This window comes from Phascolarctos cinereus, unplaced genomic scaffold, assembly GCF_003287225.1.
Source record: "Phascolarctos cinereus isolate Bilbo 61053 unplaced genomic scaffold, phaCin_HiC Scaffold_726;HRSCAF=1367, whole genome shotgun sequence".
NCBI classification, from domain to species: domain Eukaryota; kingdom Metazoa; phylum Chordata; class Mammalia; order Diprotodontia; family Phascolarctidae; genus Phascolarctos; species Phascolarctos cinereus.
The window spans coordinates 399,757,348-399,777,667 of NW_027556098.1; the positions used below are offsets into that span (position 1 = coordinate 399,757,348).

Consider the following 20,320-nt stretch of genomic DNA (forward strand, 5'->3'; position numbering starts at 1 on the left):
TGATTCTCTGTGTTCACCATGTTTATTTCTTACAACACAGTAATATTCCATTATATTCATGTATCATAGTTTGTTTAGCCGTGGGCTAAACTTTGTTTACAATTCTTAGCTACCACAAAAAGTGTTGCTCTAAATATTTTGGTGTTTTCTTCTGATCAGTGACTCCTGGGGTTGGGGGCATGTGCCTAGATAATGAGATCTCAGAGTCAAAGGATATGCACATTTTGATGGCATAATTCCAGATTGCTCTCTACAGTGGTTGTACTGATTCACAGCTCTGCTAGCCATGTGCCACCAGTGTGCCTGCCCTCCTCTGGTCCCTCCTACATCAACTATTCCCAACTTTTGTCATCTTTACCAGTTTTTAAGGTGTGAAATAAAGCCTTATAGTGGGGTTTGGGGTTTTTTTTTTTTTGTTTTTTTTGTTTGTTTGTTTTTTGGTGAGGCAATTGGGGTTAAGTGACTTGCCCAGAGTCACACCGCTAGTAAGTGTTATATGTCTGAGGCCAGATTTGAACTCAGGTCCTCCTGACTCCAGGCACGGTGCTCTGTCCACTACGCCACCTAGCTGCCCCCTTATGGTTGTTTTGATTTGCATTTCTCTTATTACTGGTGAATTGCAGCACTCTTTCATGTGGTTATTAATAGTTTGTGATTCTTCTTTTGAGAACTGTTCATATGCTTTGGGATATGAAGGACATGCTTTCACTTTCAAAGCACACTCTTCCAAATTTTCCTTAAACATAACATCTTTCATTAAAGAATCTCAAAACTGAATTTAAACTTCACCAAGCTTGTATGAAATGACTGTCCTCGTCAAAACTTGAAAGCATTATTTATAAATGATAGATTGTTCTAGAATCCCATCAGTACCCCTGACTTCTCATTCTGTTTAACAGTTTCCTGTCTTGCAAAGTAATGATGGAAATGAATTTTAATGTAACCCTGTGCGAGTAAATGATTGCAAAGATTTGTCACACATACCCACACCCTTCCTTGTCACAAGTGACACATGGTCTTCCAAAATATAGATAAGCTTTTTGACTGTATCTATATAGAATAACAAAATTAAGCCAGAATTGTAAAACACATAAAACAGAATTGTAAAACGAAAATTGTTTTACCTTCCTAACTGAAGCTGTATGGCAAAAAACTAAAATCTTTAGATTTTGCCACTGCCAGAGCATAGAGAATGGTCTCCTGGGAAATCAGGGCTGTTTGGGATTCCCTTGAGTGGTTCCCTCTGGCTTAGAAACATGACTTGAATGCTTAGGTTAGGGAGTTAACTATTTTCACAGCTGTTTTAAAATTTCCCATATTTGAGTTAACATTATTTTAGCAAGTTTCATCCACACATTTCCAAATAATTAGTAAAACTCTAGGCTTTTCATTTCTATTGATTTTCTCTTGTAAAATACCTGTGAAATTGATGTGATCTTCAGGTGACCCTACGTTCTCAAAGATTGCCCACAAAGTACAGGGCCCTGACCGGGCTTCCCAACCTGGAAAAATGCTGTGAGTCAGGGCCCAACAGTATGTCATCTGAGACCCAGCTTAGCAAAATTAATAGCAGCTTCTCACTCTTGAGCAGGCCACCAGGTGAAGAGTTTTTCAGCTACAGCAACCACTTCCTAAAGCCCAGAGGCATAGTCGGGGTAGAGGAATGATCCATACCAATGCAACCACAAGTCTTTAAAATATGGAAATCTGTGACTGATGGGAACTTAAGATTTTTAAAAACATGAATGATGTATTATTAGCATTAAAAACAAGATAGAAAGAATTGTAATGATCCACCTTAAGGCCTGGCTGCTGTGGAGACCAAGGTTTTTGTAATTTTATGTTTCAGTTTTTCTTTTCCTGAATGAAATTGAATTTTTTTATTAATTTATTTTAAACTTAAATACACAATAATAAAAGAAAAAGAAACATTATAAACTTAAATAGAAAATAAGAAAAGGAAAAAAAAGCATTGCCATCTGCAGAACATAAGAGAGGATTCAAATTATACAACAATAAATTTCCGTTTCAAGAAAGCCTATGTAATAAATACTACACATTGTGTTGGGAGCTATCCATCTTTTCTTTGCTTCTTTGTAAGTTTTCTTTTGTTCTCTATTGTGCACTTTTTTCTTTGTTCTTTTTTCCCCTTCCTCCCCTCCCCCCAAATTGACATTTTGAAAGTGCATTAAATTTATTTCTAATTGTATAATATTGTTTTATGTCCAGCCTACAGTATGAGCAGTCATTTCATATTTAAGCATTCTGGCTTTTGGTAGATGAAGAAGTTAGTCTTTTAAATTCAACTTTTTAATATTCACTTATGTGTAGTTTGGAGAAAAATACAAGTATAAATTGGTAGTTTGTTTTGAAGGAACCAAAATGCCTCATCCCCTTTGTGTTTAATTTCTGTTGTTTTGAATTTATTTTAGGTTGCTTTAGTGGCAGTTAATATCATTGGGGACCCTGCAGACTGCAGTGATGAAAGCAATATTGTAAGTTTGGGAAGTAAAATTCCAAAGGAAAAAAATTATTTCTAAATGAAAGGTTTTCTTGAAAAAAAAGTGTAATCAAACTGTCATGCAAAGGAACTAACAAAATTAACTGTAAGATGGCTAGTTTTAACTCCTGTATTAATAATAAAATTTTCCTTTCATCTGGCATTTCTGGATCTTTCTCTAGTAAATGAGGGACAGTGAGCCATTCTGAATTCTCAGGGTATTAAGTGATTCTATCTTGAAAACATAGTTTCTCTGTTTTTAACATATAATCTATGTTATTAAATATTTTTTTCTTATCTCTGAAGAGCTCCAGAGAGAAGCTGATTGACCATTATCTTGGACAGAGTTCAGACGATTCAGGATTAGAGGGATCATATGTTGGGTAAGAATACTGGTCCTTTAGGAAGATGACTTTCTGTAGCCATTTTCCCAGGAAACTTGGAACTATTACAGAAATATGAATCATTTCCTTAGAATCCTGGTTTTGTGTACCCTGTAGTCTCCTCACTTCTCAATAAGCCAGTAATTGGATTGTCATAAATATATTTACAGATTAAGGTCAGGAATTAAAAAAAGAAACATATTGCATTACCCTTTCAAAGATGACCACGGACTTTAGGTTGTTGTTCTGTCTAGACAGCTGAATTTCTCAGGTGTTGCTAAGAATATGCAGCCATACAACCCAGAGAAGTCCAGACTATTTCATTGTTGCTGCGCCCTAGGATTTGCCACCCCTACCTCCCTGGCCTACTGTTCTGCCTGTGATTTAGGGGGCTCCACTAGCAACAAACAACAGACCTAAGATCATTTATCCACAAGTACAAAGTGTAGCCTAAGGTGTAGGACAAGTCACAAATACTCTGAAGAAGGAAACTCCCCACTTTCCCATCCTAGCCCCTACCCCTAGTGGTCTTCTCCAGTCTCAGAGATGCTCTGAAGATGGACTTTGTGGTAATCCCAGAATCTTGGAATTTTAAATTTGGGAAGGACCTCAGCAGTCATGAAGTCCAACCCATATCTAAAAGGAATCTTCAGCAATGGCGGCCTTTGTTTAAAGTCCTCCAGGGAGAGGGGCAATGTACCTTGTCCCAAGGCAGTCCTTTTCTTCTGGGAATTTTTAGGAAGTTTGCTGGTGACATCAAGCCTAAGTTTGCTTTTTGGCAGCATTTAGCCATGATTCCTGGTTCTGCCATCCAAGACCAGACAAAATATTTGAATCCTTCCACACGACAGCCCTTTTTGTCCTTGAACATGTGTGTCACATGCTCTCAGAGTCATTCCTTCAGTTAATACTCACATGCCTTGGACTCCAGGCACTTCACTATCCTGGTTACCTTCCACTAGTGATGGTCTCCAACTTCTCGGTGTCCTTCTTAAACAGTGTGCCCAGGACTGAATACAGTATCTAAGATGCAGTCTGGCTGGGGCAGAGGACAGACTAATTATCACCTCCTTCTTCCTAGAAGTTGTGCCTCTCTGTAGCCTCACGCCCCTCACTACTAACCCATTTTCAGTCTGCAGTCCATTCAGACTCCCTGACAATCCTTTTTAAACCAACTGCCGTCAGGCTCTGTCTGTCCAGGACTAGACTTGGGAAATTGGTTTTCTTTTACACAAATGTAATCCTTTACCTTCATATCTTTTAATTTCTTCTCATTTGAATCTTCTCAGTGCTCTAGCCTACCAAAATCTTTTTGGAACCTGACTCAGTTATCCAGTGTGTTAGCCATCCCTCCAAGCTTTGTGGCTTCTGCCTCTTGTCTGAGCACGCCATATCTGCCTTTGTCCGCCATCTCTGTGTCATTGACACAGATGTGGAAGAGCACAGGTCCTCGCCAAGCATTGAGGCATTCCACCAGAGACCTCCTTCCCCAGAGACAACCATGGGCCTTGAATGCCTCCAGTCATATTAACACCTAGTCCCCATCTCTCCATCTTTGCCACAAGAAGAGTATGACACACTTTATCAGGAGCCTTGCTAAAATCAAGGTAAACTCAAGCTACTAGTTTAATAATGGTCAGAAAAGGAAATAAGGATAGAATCATGTAACTGTTCTGAATGAAGCCCTGCTTACTCCTTGTAGTGTCTCCTTGCTAGGTGTCTCCTAGCCATCTTTTAATGAGTCTTTCCATAATTTTCTCAGGAATGAAAGTCAAGCTCACTGGCCTATAGTTTGAAGACTCTTTTATCTTCCCTTTTTTGAAAATAAAAACAACATTTGTTTCTCCAGTCTTGTGGTACTTCTCCCATTTTCTAAGATCTTTCAAACATTACAGACAAAAGCTCAGTAATTCTATCTGCTTTTACCATGGCACTGCCAGCACTTAGCATAGTACCTGGTATACAGCAAACACTTAGTAAATATTTGTTCTTTTTTTCTTCCTTCTTTTCTTTCTTCTTTCATTCTCCTTCATTCCTGCCTGTCTTTCTTCCTTTCTCTCCTCCTTCTCTCTCCTTTCCTTATGTTCTTTCTTTTCAGTACTTTCTTTTCAGAGATATAGTTCCTTTGGACAAAACTGAATTTATCAAAGGTAACTAGGCATTCAGTTGCTATTTCCTCAGTCATCCTTTGATGTCAGTTTCCTGTCAGCCACTTTGGTTCTCTCATTTCCACTGCACAGTGAAAAACAAAGTGAATTAGCTTTGAGCAGCTCTGACTTCTCCATATTGTGGTTATCATTGACCTGTCCACTCCAAGCTTGGGTTCTATCTCTTCTTTGTCCTCCCTTTCCTCCCAGTATAGATTTTTTTTTTGATTTTTTAAATTTTTTTAAATTTTTTTATTTTTTGGTGAGGCAATTGCAGTTAAATGACTTGCCCAGAGTCACACAGTTAGGGAGTGTTATGTGTCTGAGGCCAGATTTGAACTCAGGTCCTCCTGACTTTGGTGTTGTTGCTTTATGACTGCACTACCTACCTGCCTCCCAGTATAGATTTTAAAACAAAACAACAACAAAAAAACCTTCTTGTTCCCTTTAGGTTCTTGATGGCATCAGCTCGTTCTGATTACCATTCCAGACATTATATTTACAGGACTTTGGCACACTTTTCTATTTATCCTGTTACCTGACTTTGCTCTTTTTTTAAATCTCAGTTGGTTAGTCTGACCTCTCTGCATCATCTGTATGAGCCTCTTGAGACAAATTCCTTTTTTCTTTCAGGATTTCCTTTTTGTCCATTTCCCATCCTTCCTTGCAGGAATAGAATACATGAGATCTTCCCTATCCTTCTTCTGGGCCCTTTGAAGTCTCCTTTCCCCAAGTTTGGGATGGATGTCGGGCTCTGGACATCTTTTCTCTCTTCTGTCACACACTCTAGGATGGAATGGTCACTTTCACCCAAGGCTCTTATCATTTACAACCAAGCAAGTAGTTCCTCTCTAGTAGTATCAAATCCAGAAGAAAATTTCCTCTTGTTGGTTCCTCTAGCTTTTGAAGGATGAAATTAGCATTAAGGCAAGTCAGGAAGTTAGTTGCTCTGCTTTTGGCAGAAAAAGAAAGCTCCACCAGATGTCTGGATAATTGAAGTGTTTCTTCACAGTTGGATCTTACCGGTGTGCCAGACACGTGATCCATTTCCCAAACTTCTCATTGATTGTCTCTCTGTGTTCAGAAATGGTCTGTAGTATATTCCGTTGACAAAATACTTCTGTTTCTTTCGCCATTGTTGACCTTTATTATTCAGATGTTTTCCATCATCTCTCCACCCTTAAGTTCCTGGATTTCTTCATAACCTAACCTTAATATATAATGCCACTTTACCCCACCCCCTTTCGTACACCCTATGTCTTTGGATTAGTGTTTCCCCATCTATAGTGTCGTGATCTTTATCCAGAGAATTCTCTAATATCTATGAGGTCAATTTTTTCTCCTTGCTAATTCCTTTTTTTAATTCCTAAATGAGCCATTTATATATAAACATTTGAGGCCATGAGTTTACTACGAGATCTTTCCTTGGGTTTTGTCTCCCATGAATTCCTGACTGCCTTAACTACTATTCCCTCCTAACTATTGTGTATGGTATCTAGCTTGGAAGATATAAAAGACAGTTGTCACCACCTCCTATCCTTTTTCGTTTAAAGTTCTTTTCATTAAATTTGCAACACTTCAGGAAAATCCGTTGTCCTCAACCCTTGTCAGCTCTATTCCTTCTTTTGCCAGGAGTCTGTCATCATTTCATTTTAAGTTGTGGTCCAGAAGTCCAAGTCCTGCTGTTAGATACCACATTATGAGCCAGCTGTTCACTTTCCACATCAGTTTTTGTTTATGTCTCTTGATTCCAGCGGGCAGCTTTGAAGACACCGCAACCGGTGCCCTGTCGTCTTCATTGTCTTGCTAGTGGACGATACTTGTTAGATTCCTTCTGCCCTGTCATTGGTACCCAAGAATCAGCAAAAATGGGTAGTTGTCCTCCATTTTGATAGGTCTTGAGAGGCTCTCTGTTATGTCTTGGTTCCATGCTCTGGGTGACTGTACGCCTTTATTGTTATTATGAGGTCAACTTGCCTAAGGTCACAAAGGTATTAAGGGTCAAAGTCAGGATTGTAAGCAAGTCCTCTGACCGCAGATCCCATGTTCTTTCCACTACACCACAGAATTTGACCTGAGGCAGAAATTTAGCAGCAGCTGGGCTGGTTTTGTTGTAAGAGTTTGACTGTATAGAATCCAGCCATTTATTCCACTCAGGGATGGAGAAGGAAGTATGCAGCAGTATTTCTCAGGAACGTGGCTTGATTGAGTTGCTAAAAGATACAGAATGTATTAAAACGAGTATGCCTTTGACTTCCTACAATACTTTATAGCCTATACCATCCAATTTAGCAACTGTTCCTATATATTATTCTCTAATTGCTTCATTTATATTATCCTTGGCTTTCCAAGATTATAATGGACTACTTGAAAGTGGAGACCATGTTTTATACTGTTGTTGTATCTCCTAAAGCTGTGATACATATCATACATATCCGGCACTTCCCAGCACACAAAGTACTTTTATCTGATATTCAATAAATAATGCTTATTCAATTATTAAAATTCTTTTTAGAAATATTTCTTGTTTTTGCTTTAGGAAACCCGACTATATTTCTCCCCTGGATGATTTAGCCTTTGATATGTACCAGGATCCAGAAGTTGCACACATAATCCGCAGGTTAGATGAGAAGAAACGAGAAGCCGTCCAAAAGGAGCGGTATGATCACGCCAAGAAACTGAAACAAGCTATTGCTGATCTGCAAAAGGTAGATTGAGTAGAAAGAAAATAATAGTAATAATAATAACAGCTGGCACTTACATAGTTCCTACTAGGTGCCACACACTATATACGAAGTGCTTTAAAAATAGGATCTCATTTGGCCTCACAACAACCCTGGGAGAAAGGCGCTGTTATTATCCCCATTTTACAGATAAGGAAGTAGCAGCATACAGAGGTTAAGTGACTTTTTCTAAGGCTATACAGCTAGTAAGTGTCAAGAGTCCTTCTTGAGTTCAAATAACCAAACCTGGTTAGCATGCCTTTAGCTAGGCTTGATCCTTATGTGAGCATGTAAACAGAAGCCACGTCACTTAACACAGGCAGGTAAAAACTTCTTAACCAAAATGGAATGTCCAGTGCTTAGGAGTTGGACACTAAGATGCTCCATTATTTTGTTTCTGGCCATTGTAAGAAAGGATAATTAAAAAATTAGAGCACAATGCACATTTAAGATGAAATTTAGGTAGCTTAGAGGGCTTTTTAATAGTCAATAAAACAATGGTATCTAGGTGGTGCAGTAGATAGAACACTGGTCCTGGAGTCAAGAGGACCTGAGTTCAAATCTGGCCTCAGACACTTGACACTTACTAGCTGTGTGATCCTGGGCTAGTCACTTAATCCTGGGTGCCTCACCGAGAAAAAAAGTCAATAAAACAAAATGATATTTTTACCTTCTCAATACAGCCAATATTTGCAGGCAGTCTCAGCTCCTGTATCACTTCAGTGAATTAAAACTTGAAATTGAAAGTGCGATTTCTGCCTGTCAGGTTGGGGAGCGTCTTGGCAGGTATGATGTGGAAAAGCGCTGTGCTGTGGAGAAAGAAGACTATGACCTGGCCAAAGAGAAGAAGCAGCAGATGGAGCAGTACCGCAGCAAAGTGTACCAGCAGCTGCAGCTGCACAATCTCCTCGATTCCGAGATGGTGAGTTGCTGTACCAAATGACACGTCGGCCTTTACGCCATTTCTAGGACAGGCAGCTTTAAGACTGATGGGCAGAAGGTACACAGATGGTCGGTAAACATATTGTAACACAAATATTTAACAGAACATTCGTTCATTTGCTTGACATGCATTTAAAAAAAAAAGATACCTGTTATGTTTAAGACTCTGTGAAGATACAGAGATGCGCAAGACATAGTCCCTGGCCTTCTGTAGATGTGTGGTAGGGGGAAAAATAGACAGGGGCACAGATAACTAAAATGTGAAAGAGAAGGCTCAATTAAATAACCTCCATTCCTGTGTTTATAAAAGGTTTAATCAAATTAATCATTTTATATTCTATATGCTCATATGCTGCCATGTGTATAGCCAGCACAGTGAGGATACAGCTGGAATGACATATGATGCACCAACCCCATCATCCGTAGTGCTGAAACACTGGCTCTTAACATGTGTTGTGTGCTTGAGGGTTTAGTCCTGGAGCTGCTAAGACAATTATGATGTAGTGAAGGAAAAACAAATTTTAAACTAAATATTCCTGTTTCTCTTTCTAGATTCGAAAGCCTTTTGATTTTCCCCTCGCGCCTCTGGTGCATTCTGCCAGCCCCTGCCTGCAGAAATCTGCACAGTCGCCACTGCACCGAGAGGAGCAAACGGGAGAAAAACCCTACGTGGATCCGTTCCCGCCGGCCAAGACGCAGCTTCCCGCTTCTCTGAATGTTCCCCCCACACAGCAAGCCGCTGTGGGCCAGCTGTCAGCCTCAGTTTCTCTTTCAAAGATCAATGTAAGTAGCTCAAAACCAGGATTGCCTTGCCTAGACTCAAAGGAGTCATCGGGACAAATTTAATTCAGACCTGATCACCAATACCAGAGAGACCCTCTTTCTCCTTCCCCCAACCTCCAGCTTGCAAGTGCATCTCCTCTAGTCCATAGCAGTGTGTGAATCAGTCAACAAGCATTACTAAGCACCTGCTATGTGCCAGGCCCTGGGCCAGCATGTGCTCTGATGCAGAAGCTTTTCTCCTGGTCATGTCCAAAAGAAGGATCACCTTCCATGTCTACCTCTTTGGACTTCACTGTGAACTTCCCTTTGGTATTTCATTCTGATCTGTTTCACCTGTGTAGGAGGCAGAGCTCTGGCTTGTCGACAGGGAGCCTGGGTTCAAGTCCTGGCTCTGCTGCTGAATGCCTGGGTGGCCTGGGCAAGTCACTTTATTTCTTTAGGCCTCCATTTCCTCACCTGTAAAATAAAGGGGTTGGACCATGTGACCTTCAGTCCTTTCACACTTAGTTTGTCTTTACTATATGTACTATATATATATATATATATATATATATATATATACACACTATATACTATGTCTGTCTTCTTTACTATGACTGTGTAATATTTTCCACTAAATACACATCGTAGGTTGTATATGCATTTGATGCAAACAAATGTCTGATATGTTTTTCAAATAGGGATTAATTTGAAAACGTGAGCTAGCTAGGTATTTCTGTAGTAAATTATTGCAGTATTAAAAAGAAATGACATGAATAAAACTACATATAGTAGACTCTTAATAAATACTTTATTTAATAAAATTGAAAGCTGTCTGTCTAGCCTCTGGTTTCCTTCTTTAAATGGATACTTTAGACCACCAAGTGAATGAATATGCTCATAATTATTGTTTATCCCCAAGCATACAGTTAGCTAGGTGACACAGTAGATAGAGCAGTGAGCTTGAAATGAGGAAGACTCCTCTTCCTGAGTTAAAATCAGGCCTCAGACACTTACCAGCTGTGTGACCCTGGGCAAGCCACTTCACTGTGTTGGCCTCAGTTTCGTCATCTGTAAAATGAGCTGGAGAAGGAAATGGTAAATCACTCCAGTATCTCTGCCAAGAAAACCCCAAGTGAGAGTCAGATATGACGGAAAATGACTGAACAACAACCCAGGCATAGACTTAGCTTGACATAACAGTAAAATAATGGAGACCTTCTCAATATCAACTAATTATTTTTTACTTTGATACTGCTTTAGTGATTTAATCTCTTGTTGAACTTATATTTTTAAAAGTAAATAATAATTCAGTTAGAATTTATACCACCTTTGTTACATAAAGTACATAGAGCCATCATCTATTTTTTCTGAGTTAAGTGTTATGTATGGATTGAATTGTTCTAATGTAGTAATGTTACTAAACCCTATATCAGGTCTGGCTTAAAACAGGCCTGCACAACATATGGCATGACCTCAGGAGGCAAGAAAAGTGAAGGCTTGCCACTGCATGCTCTCGTTTGTGACCCGCAGCAGCCAGCCATCGTCAGTCTGTCTCTAGTCTAACCTATCTGTGGCCCAAAGAATTGCGGCCTATTTTAATTTTGGCTCCTACGTACTGCCAAGTTGTGCAGGTCTGGTTAAACTGATATCTTTCAGATATGACCTTTATTTAGAGAACATTAAAACTGAGGGTGAGGGAATAGGGGGAAACCACAGAGCAGAAGGTCAGAGGATATGAGATATTTAACATAATTTTATTTTCATTCACTTTCAGGTTGATTTATTGCCTTACGATGAAAGACCTCTTCCAGCTGTTCTTAAGCAACAAGGAGAAACAAATGTGGAGCCAGAGAAGGTTGAAGAAGATGTCAGTATGGTTCCAAAAGGCGGCATTGCAGGAGAGCCAGAGCCCTTGACCGAGAAAGCATTGAGAGAAGCCAGTTCTGCCATTGAAGTGCTGGGAGAAGCTCTGGTAAAAAAAAAATGCTCATATAGCTTAATATTAGTCATCTGAATTCCGTTGATTTAACTTATAAAATCCTCTAGTGAACAGAAATATTTTAATTGTAAAATGCATGAAGTCAGCAGATACTAAAACTAAAATTTAAAGTGGTGCATTCAGGGGGTGCTGAACCTGGAATCAGAAATTCTCATCTTCCTTAGTTCAGATCTGGCCTCAGACACTTACTAGACCCTGGGCAAGTCACTTCACCCTGTTTGCCTCAGTGTCCTCATCTGTAAAATGAGCTGAAGAAGGAACTGGCAAACCACTCTAGTATCTCTGCCAAGAAAGCCCAAATGATATCATGAAGAATTGGACATGACTGAAAAACAGCTGAACTGAATTCTGTTCAAAATGAATGAAAACAAAACAGAAAAAGCAGGGGCAGCTAGGTGGTGCAGTGGATAGAGCGCTGGCCCTGGAGTCAGGAGGACTCGAGTTCAAATCCAGTATCAGACCAGACACTTGACATTTACTAGCTGTGTGACCCTGGGCAAGTCATTTAACCCCCAATCGCCTAACAAAAACAAAAAAAAACCAAAGTGAATATCTATTTGTTTTTAATGTCAGCAGAGCTAGCAGTAGAAATATGTCAACTGTAGTCATATCAGCCAGACTTTAAAAACAGGCCAGGCTTTCTCCTTTCAGAAAGGGTCTTCTTGGATTTTTGTAGGTTGCTGTCTTCTAAAATACTTCTCTTGATAGGGTTTTTAATACTGTCCATTCTGTATCACAGGCTAATTTTTTTTACTAGCAAAGCTTGTCATTTATTTTTTCCTGTTTCACATTACTTTTCTTCAATATATATATTTATCCTTATTAATTTTATGATTGGTATTCCTAGGCTTTAAGTACTTCATTCATTCACTAATTTAAAACCTCATACTCTAAATATATTTTGAATAAACAAAAAGAAACCTCAAATAGTATTGTGCTAAGGAGCAGCTAAGTGGTGCAGTGGATAGAGCACCGGCCCTGGAGTCAGGAGGCCCTGAGTTCAAATCTGGCCTTAGACACTTGATACTTACAGCTTAGCTGTGTGACCCTGGGCAAGTCACTTAACCCCATTACCTAGGCCCCCCCAAAAAAAAAAACAAATTAGTATCATGCTATAGATGTAACCAACAATTTTAATTTTTCATTTCACATAAAAAATGAGAATTTTCCTTGCATTAGGTTGCTGGAGCTTATTCTAAGACCTGGTCATACCGAGAAGATGCATTGCTCTCATTGTATAACAAAATAATGACGATGCCTGTTGGGACATCAAAGGAAGATCTCAAGAACCTTCTCAGAGCCGCTATCTTTCTGATCAGAAGAGCCATTAAGGACCTGGTGCCTTCAGTGAGTAACTGAACTCTGTAATGCCAGGCAAATAGACTTATACATTCTCAGTGTAGTTGCATAATAGACACCCAGACCAGATTGAACAGTGTGTAAATGGATAGTTTTTTTCGCAACTCCAGAGTATTTACATAAGTGAGGATTAGGCTTCTCTGGGACCAACACACTCCATATATTAAGAAAAATGGAGCCCTGAAATCAGGAAGACCTGAGTTCAAATCCGGCCTCAGACCAAACACTTGACACTTACTAGCTGTGTGACCCTGGGCAAGTCACTTAACCCCAAGTGCCTAAAAAACAAAAACCAAACAAACAAAAATCAAGAAAAATGGATGAATAGTAATGTCCCTTAATTCTAAGGAAAAAGAGTGGGAAGCTGCCTGTTTCTGAAGTCCTTTCTAATCTTGAGTTGGTCAACGTCAAGACTGTTTTGATTTTCTCCATAGTGCCTAAAAGCAGATTTCATTTAATAGTTTACAGAAATTTGGTTCACAAACAATAGCATGCTGGTCAGCTTGTATTTTTATTTTCATGAAACCTAATATGAAAGAGGAGTCTGACCTTTCGATAGTGCTGAAACTCAGAATGCTGAGTCCAGAGGGACGTGGCCCTGCCCGCAAGGGTTTGCCTTCCCTTAGGAAGCAGCATTTACATACAAAAAGAAGGTTCTTGTGACCACCTAGGGATTTAAGAAGGATGAGGATGGTTCTTGGCTGTCCTCCTCAGCCCTCCGGACAGTCTGCGGCCTGTACTGAACTAATCCTCGTTTGCCAGAGATGCCGAGCCCCACCGTCCATCTCCTGTCTCCTTGCCTTTGCAGTTACCCTCTGCCTGGGATGTTCCTCTTGCTCCCCACACGCCCTCTTGGAGCTCAAGGCTCCCCATCAGCACCACCACCTCCCTGAAGGCCTTTCCCGGCTCCCCCCTTCCCGCACCTTCTGTTATTTGATGTTTGCTTTGTGAACGTTGATGTTGACTTTTCCCTGGACCTGTTCTCCCCAACTTCTCCCAAGGGACGAAAGCTCCTGGGGAACCAAGGCCATTTCATTTGGTGCCAGCGTTGCCAGTGCCCAAGACCATGTTTGGCGCCCGCTTGTTAAATGGAAGCAGGCCCCTGGATAGCTGGGTGCTGGGCTTCCCATTGCAGTTTAGGTGCGTGTCTCAGGCTGTGCTTGTTGTTTTACAAAGGTCTTTCAGGCATCACTGAAATTATTAAAAATGATCATCACCCAATACATTCCTAAGCATAAGCTTGGTAAGCCAGAAACCGCCCTCTCTGTGGAGAAGACTCTTCCCAATCTGCTGACCAGAACCGGGGATTCTTCTGCGCGCCTCCGCATCGTAGCATCGAACTTTATTCAGGTGAGAGCCTCCTCCCGTGGCTCAGAGCAGCTGACCCTCAGAGCTGTCTCAGTGTTTACCTTTGAGCGTTTCCACTGTGAGCAGCTGCATGCTGTGGCCCAGAGAAGCTAAACTGTGCTGGTTTCGACATCAGCTGTGAAAGGGTTGTGCGGCTCTGCTGGGGGCCTCCCATCGTCAGCCTCAGGGACACTGAGTGGAAGACTAGAAAACCAGGGGCAAAGGCGCAAACCCAGGAGTAACCGTGATTCTGACACATGGTCTGCTTTTAGCAGCACGAAAATGATCTTCATTTTCTTTAAATTATCCATTTGGTCTAGTCCCATTAGCAGACTTAAGGCAAGCCTCAAGATAAAACTGCGTTAGAAATAAAACACATGATCGATCAGTCAGGCAGTCCAGTCTGACAGTCCATTGCTTGTTTTCCTACTGGCTGACAGTGATGTCTACCCAAATACTGGAGGATTACAGACTGTTTTCTCCAAAGGATGTGAGAAAATGGAGCAGCCGCTCTTGTGTGCACAAGGTTTAAGCACATTCCCGAGAGGGCATCACCTGAGTCATTGACTTATGATTCTTTACTGTGGCACACAGCCAGGCTTTGGGCAAAGGGAAAAAAAGATTTTTGCTCTAGATTCTTTGACTTCAAAGTTAAGAAAGCTGTGGCATCTTGTTAGTTTTATTCCAGAGGTACCCATTATCTTAGGGCACAGTTTACCTCTTAGAGAATAGGTTTGTAGCTATATACATGAAAGGGATGGAGAAAATAAATACAGCCATTGCTTTAAAATCAGGGCATGTGCCATTCATTTTAAAAGGAAGAGGAAAAAAATAACCTGTGTTTTAATGTAGCCAAAAACATAAAAGAGGAAAAAAAGTTCAGCATTGATTTTTTTTTGTAACTAGCCAGTTTTTAACACTGTTCACCGGTGCAGTGCCCAGGTATCACTTATAAGATTTGCATCTCTGCCTAAGTTCTCTGCTGGTGACAGCACATGATCCTTCCAGTTACCCAGGCTCAAAGCCTCAGTTATCCTTGCTTCTTTTCTCTACTTCACCCCCATAATCAGTCAGTTACCAAGTTATGCTGCTTCTGCTTCCCTAGTATCTCATTAGTCCATCCCTGCCTTGCCACTCTCACTGCCACCACCCTAATTCAGTCTCTCCTCACCTGTTATAATAGCCTCCTACCCAGTCACCTTACCTTCATTTTCTCCTACCTCCATCCATAGCCCATCTAATACTGCTGCTAAGACACTTCTCCTGATACGCTGCTCCAATCATGGCATGCTCCTGCTTCACTAGTGTCTCATTGCCTACAAGATAAAGTATCTAATCCTTAGCTAGGTACTCAAGGTTTTCCCTACCCCAACCTGCCTTGCTTCACAGAATACTCTTTGTCACCTGCTAGTACTTCAGACACCTTGAATTCTACTTGCTATCATTCAATCTCTCCTTGCCCTCTCTTCCCTCAATGGCGTTGCTTAGCTCACTTCCCTTTCTGAGAATGGACTGTCCTGTAATCCCGGGGTGGGGAACCTACCCTAATCTCTGCCTGTTGAAGTCCTTTTCTTTCATAGTTCAAATTCTGCCTTCCCTGATCACAAGCAAAAAGTGATATTCTCACCTTTGAATCTCTCATACCACCCTGGTTAACCTGCCTCTTCTAGGTACCTGATCACTTTCTAACTGGTATTACAGTTGTTTAATTACGCATCAGCTCACAGGTCTCGGGAGGCCAGAGCCAGAATTATTTTTCATCTTTGTAATCCCAGCGCCTAAGAAAATACCTTGCATGTAGTAGGACTTTAATAAATGTCTGTTGAAATGAATTTTCTTTCTTTACAAAATGATTATTACAAATATAAATGTGAGTAGCATGCGTGGTAATACTTATATTTTTGTCCATATTTGTACATGACTAATACTTTTAATTTTATTCATCCAATTAGTAATCATACTAAGCTGAGTACAAAGCCATACCACCACCACCCCCACTGGCATTTAATGCCTAAATGATAAGAATACTAGCAACAAAGCCATTATAGCTTAAATTTATTAGCATTTATTAATCGATTTTATGAGAACAATCAATGATAAGCACAAAAAAATCTTGAATTTTCCATGAAATATTCATATCTCCCTATGCCCTAAATGATAAAATAAATCCTTAAATGATCAAGATTTCAATTACTACACTTAGGGTTTGGGCTTTTTTAATTGCATTATAATAATAAGCTTCTCAACCTTAATCATCTGATTTCCTCACAAACTATTTAATTTTCTATTTCTCTAATCTTTATTGGGTGGTATTATATCATAAAAGTTCTCCTAAATCAACATTAAATCACAGCTAGAATCTCCTAGTGGAGTTAACAAATTATGCCTTTCTTGTTTAGGAACTGGCTCTGTGTAAGGAAATTAAGCCCCTCCAAATTATTCCAACTTACTTAGTTCAGCCATTAAAACAGAATTCTTCAACTCATCTGGCAATGAGTCAGACGGACTTGCTAGCGCGGTTGTTAAAAGACCTGGGGACAGAAAGCTCTGGATTTACTGTCGATAACGTCATGCGGGTAAGAGCCCTGTACGGCACGCTTCTGTCGCTGCTACTGCTGTTTGGTGGGTTGTTTAATTGGAAGAGACCTCGGAGGTGAACTCATCCATCTCTTACCCAGAGCATGAGTCCCTCAAAACATTTATTGCTGTTTTATATAAAGTTGAGGAACTGGACCAGGTGGCTTATCCTAGAAAGTGCCACAGAAAGTTAGAGGAAAGAGGAATGAAGAGGGGCAGGTGAAGGAGGAGGGAAGGCCTCAGATTGGAAATAGCAGTTGAATCTTGAGTCTTTATTAGCAGGTAGGACTTAACTAAGTCCAAAAAAAGGGATACAAGGGGCAGCTAGGTGGTGCAGTGGATAGAGCACCAGCCCTGAAGTCAGGAGGACCTAAGTTCAAATCTGGTGTCAGACCAAACACATGACACTTACTAGCTGTGTGACCCTGGGCAAGTCACTTAACCCCAATTGTCTTTTAAAAAAAAGGGATACAAGAAGAGAGAATAGTATGAGCAGAGGCAGAGACTGGGGAGTGCGAATGACATCTTCAGGGAATAATGAGTTTGCTTCCATTCGACTGAAGCAAAGGGCTCATATAAAGCAGAAGTCGGACATAAAGTTGGAGGCACCAGTAAATTGGAGTCACGTTGTAAAGGCTCTTGAATGCCAGACCAAAGAGGCTGGACTCTGTTGTGCAATGTGTGGGGTTTGAACGGAGCTGATGTGCAGAGCAGTGTTATACAGGTAGATCAGAGGAAGATGAGACGGGGGTCTAGGAGGCCCAGCTCCAAGACTCTTGGAACTGCCCAGGTGAGAAGAACCAGCAGTGTCTCTCCATTGTAAACCTGTCCTCTGTTTTTAGTTTTCAGTGAGTGCTCTGGAGCACAGAATTTACGAAATACGAGAAATTGCTGTTAAAATTATTTTGGATATGTACAAGAAGCATCGGACCCTAATTCTGGAGTACCTGCCTGCTGACGATGGCAACGCTCGCAAGAACATTCTCTATAAGACGCTTTTTGAGGGGTTTGCAAAGATAGATGGCAAAGCTGTAGCGGCGGATAGCAGGGTCAGTTAAAGGTTACCCCCTAGTCTTCCAGTTACAAAAAAAAAAAACAAATGTGAGGAACAGGAATCTCCAGCTGGAAAAAATATAGGAGCTGGTCAAAGGTCACATGTGGGACACTGGCCATTTTGAAATGGTTTCCTTTTCAAGGTAAACTACGAATTTACTTTTCACTGTGAACACAGCATTAAGTGAATATCATAAAAAGTAAGGAGGCATTTTTATATGTAGTGATTGCATCCTGTTTTCTGAAACAACACTGAGAACACTTTAATGGGTTTTTTTAATAGGCTCAAAAAAAAGCAGCAACAGAACAAGCAGAAAAACAAAAGAAAGAAGAAATAAAAGTTCTGCAGGTACAGCTGGCAGCATTGAGAGAGATTCAGGCAGAAGCTCAGATCGAAAAGGTCAGTCCATCTTTGATAACTTAACACTCGGCCCTGGCCACTTAGTTACACTTCACACGTGCCTGCTCATTTTTTACTCTTCACATAACCATGTAGGTCGGGTGGCAGTCTTTCATTTTCTTGAGTCTCTGACTTTTTTTATGTAATGCATTAAAGTAAACATTTCTCATTGGATAATAAAAATGATTTGTGAGGTAGTCTCGTTGTCCATCGTAGAGATTAGAGTCTGAGTTGTCATAAATTTTCAAAGAGAAACCCACTGGGGGTTTATGTGTAATGGAGAGAAGATGTCTTCTTCCCATAGGATCAGTGGTGGCTGGAGGTTTTTCTCTTTTCCATAATTCAGAGGATACTTCTTCTCCTGCAGAAATGTCAGAATCAATTAGAATACTAAGATTTTGTTTCAGTCCATATTGGAAAGAAAGTTCAGAGTAAGCATTCTAATTGAGCCAGATAATTGAAATTATACTGGAGAAAGCCAGCAGCACAGATGTAATATATGGGATCACATATATTGTGGTTCAGTTTTACACATTCATTCCAGACTACATGGCTTCTGTAGTTTAACCAAGGTGGGGAACCTGGGGCCTCGAGGCCACATGTGGCCTTCCAGGTCCTTGGTTGCTGCCTCTGGACTGGATCCAAGTTTTACAGAACAAATCCTTTTATCAAGCTAACTTCACCAGCTCATGCTGATGTAGCAATCAATAGTAATATTGATTGATCTCTGTCACTAAAGTGTTGCATAGCAAATATGGAAATAAATTTTTCATGAATTCACATGTATAATTGTTATCAAATTGCATGCTGTCTGAAGAAGGGATTGGGCAGGAGGGAGGGAGGGAATTTGGAACTCAATTTTTTTTAAATGAATGTTACAGTTTTTCTTATTGTAATTGGGAAATATTTAATGAAGCAAATAAAAATATATTAGAAAAATATAACTAAGGTGTTGCTTTGATAACGTTTTTTATGTCTACCTTGTACATGGTAGATGCTTGATGTTTGTTAATTGAGTTCAACCCAAATGCATTGTAAGGTAGTCTTATCATCTGAGAGGTCTTATAAAAGATATCAATATTTAGTAAGTTTCACTGATAGGTTGGGGGGAGGGAGAGGGGAGCAGGGAAAAATATTAAAGTGTTTCCCATGATGATGGGGAGTAAACAGAGAAGGAAAGAGGATTGATGGTCAGAGGTTAGGGTTGGGGTTGAGAAGTACCTGCACCTAAAACTATATCCCTGTCTACATAATTCTTTTTTTTTAAATTTAGTACTATGTAACTAATTTTTTTTATTTTTCTCTCAGATTCCCTTTAGTAGGATTCTCTTTATCTCATCTCCTTTCAGGAGAACTCAAAATCATTGCCCATTGAAGTCATTGACAAACTCAAGCAATAGGGAAATAAAAAGGGACTAGAAGAAGGAAAAAGGGAAAGAGGATAAGAGAACAGGATCCGTTTGATGGAGGAGCTGGGATCAGGCCACTAAAAATTAGCTCAGTTCCTATAGGTGGCTTACCTCTTACACAAATAATGTTTTTGTCATACTTTGTTTCTCAGGATGAGCCCTACCTAGACCAGAACCTAAAAATGTCCCTTTGGCAGGAGGCTGGGCTCATCACCAAAAGGTTACTTGTTTATTTCTTCATGTGACCTCATGTTTAGCCAGCAGAACTTTGACCTCTCTGTTTTTGTATCTTAGGACAAAGAAAGCGACACAAGAAAGGAGAAGAACCAAGGTGCGTAGAAGGTGCATCATGACTCCTGCACTGAGGAAATACTGCTGAATGAGGCCTTTGAATGACCTCACAGTTTTATCTTCTACAAAACTCCATGAGATGCCCACTTTACTTCCTATAGGTCCTGTGCATGTTGAATGTCAGAACACTAATAGAGAATATTTCCAGTCAAACTGATTACAGCCAGTTCTGAAAAGAAATGTTAGAAATGAAGTCTCTTTACTTAAATCACTTCTTTTCTTTTGCTCATTTCTACAGATGACCCCCAGAGGAAAGCAGTTCACCCTAATGCTCCAGACATTCCCGATGATCATCCCTCTGTTGCAAATTATTTGGATTTGTGAGTAAAGTCATGGAAAACTTTTTGGTCACTCAGAATGCAGCA

The 20,320-nt window shown here is 40.2% G+C and overlaps 1 protein-coding gene across 6 annotated transcripts in view; it reads left to right on the top strand.

Annotated features, from left to right (window-relative positions):
• Window positions 1-20,320, top strand: part of CEP104 (centrosomal protein 104) — a 49,840-nt gene that overhangs the window by 18,284 nt on the left and 11,236 nt on the right. For 5 of the 6 annotated variants that reach the window (XM_020975354.2, XM_020975371.2, XM_020975363.2 and 2 more), the window contains exons 5-17: window positions 2,433-2,495; window positions 2,807-2,883; window positions 7,570-7,738; window positions 8,520-8,675; window positions 9,248-9,478; window positions 11,235-11,432; window positions 12,639-12,806; window positions 13,995-14,168; window positions 16,565-16,741; window positions 17,585-17,791; window positions 18,079-18,195; window positions 19,899-19,935; window positions 20,194-20,275. In XM_020975354.2, coding sequence (XP_020831013.1) covers window positions 2,433-2,495; window positions 2,807-2,883; window positions 7,570-7,738; window positions 8,520-8,675; window positions 9,248-9,478; window positions 11,235-11,432; window positions 12,639-12,806; window positions 13,995-14,168; window positions 16,565-16,741; window positions 17,585-17,791; window positions 18,079-18,195; window positions 19,899-19,935; window positions 20,194-20,275 — 1,856 coding nt within the window. The remainder of the gene's footprint in view (window positions 1-2,432; window positions 2,496-2,806; window positions 2,884-7,569; window positions 7,739-8,519; window positions 8,676-9,247; window positions 9,479-11,234; window positions 11,433-12,638; window positions 12,807-13,994; window positions 14,169-16,564; window positions 16,742-17,584; window positions 17,792-18,078; window positions 18,196-19,898; window positions 19,936-20,193; window positions 20,276-20,320) is intronic. The other variant, XM_078145740.1, reaches the window with a different exon arrangement.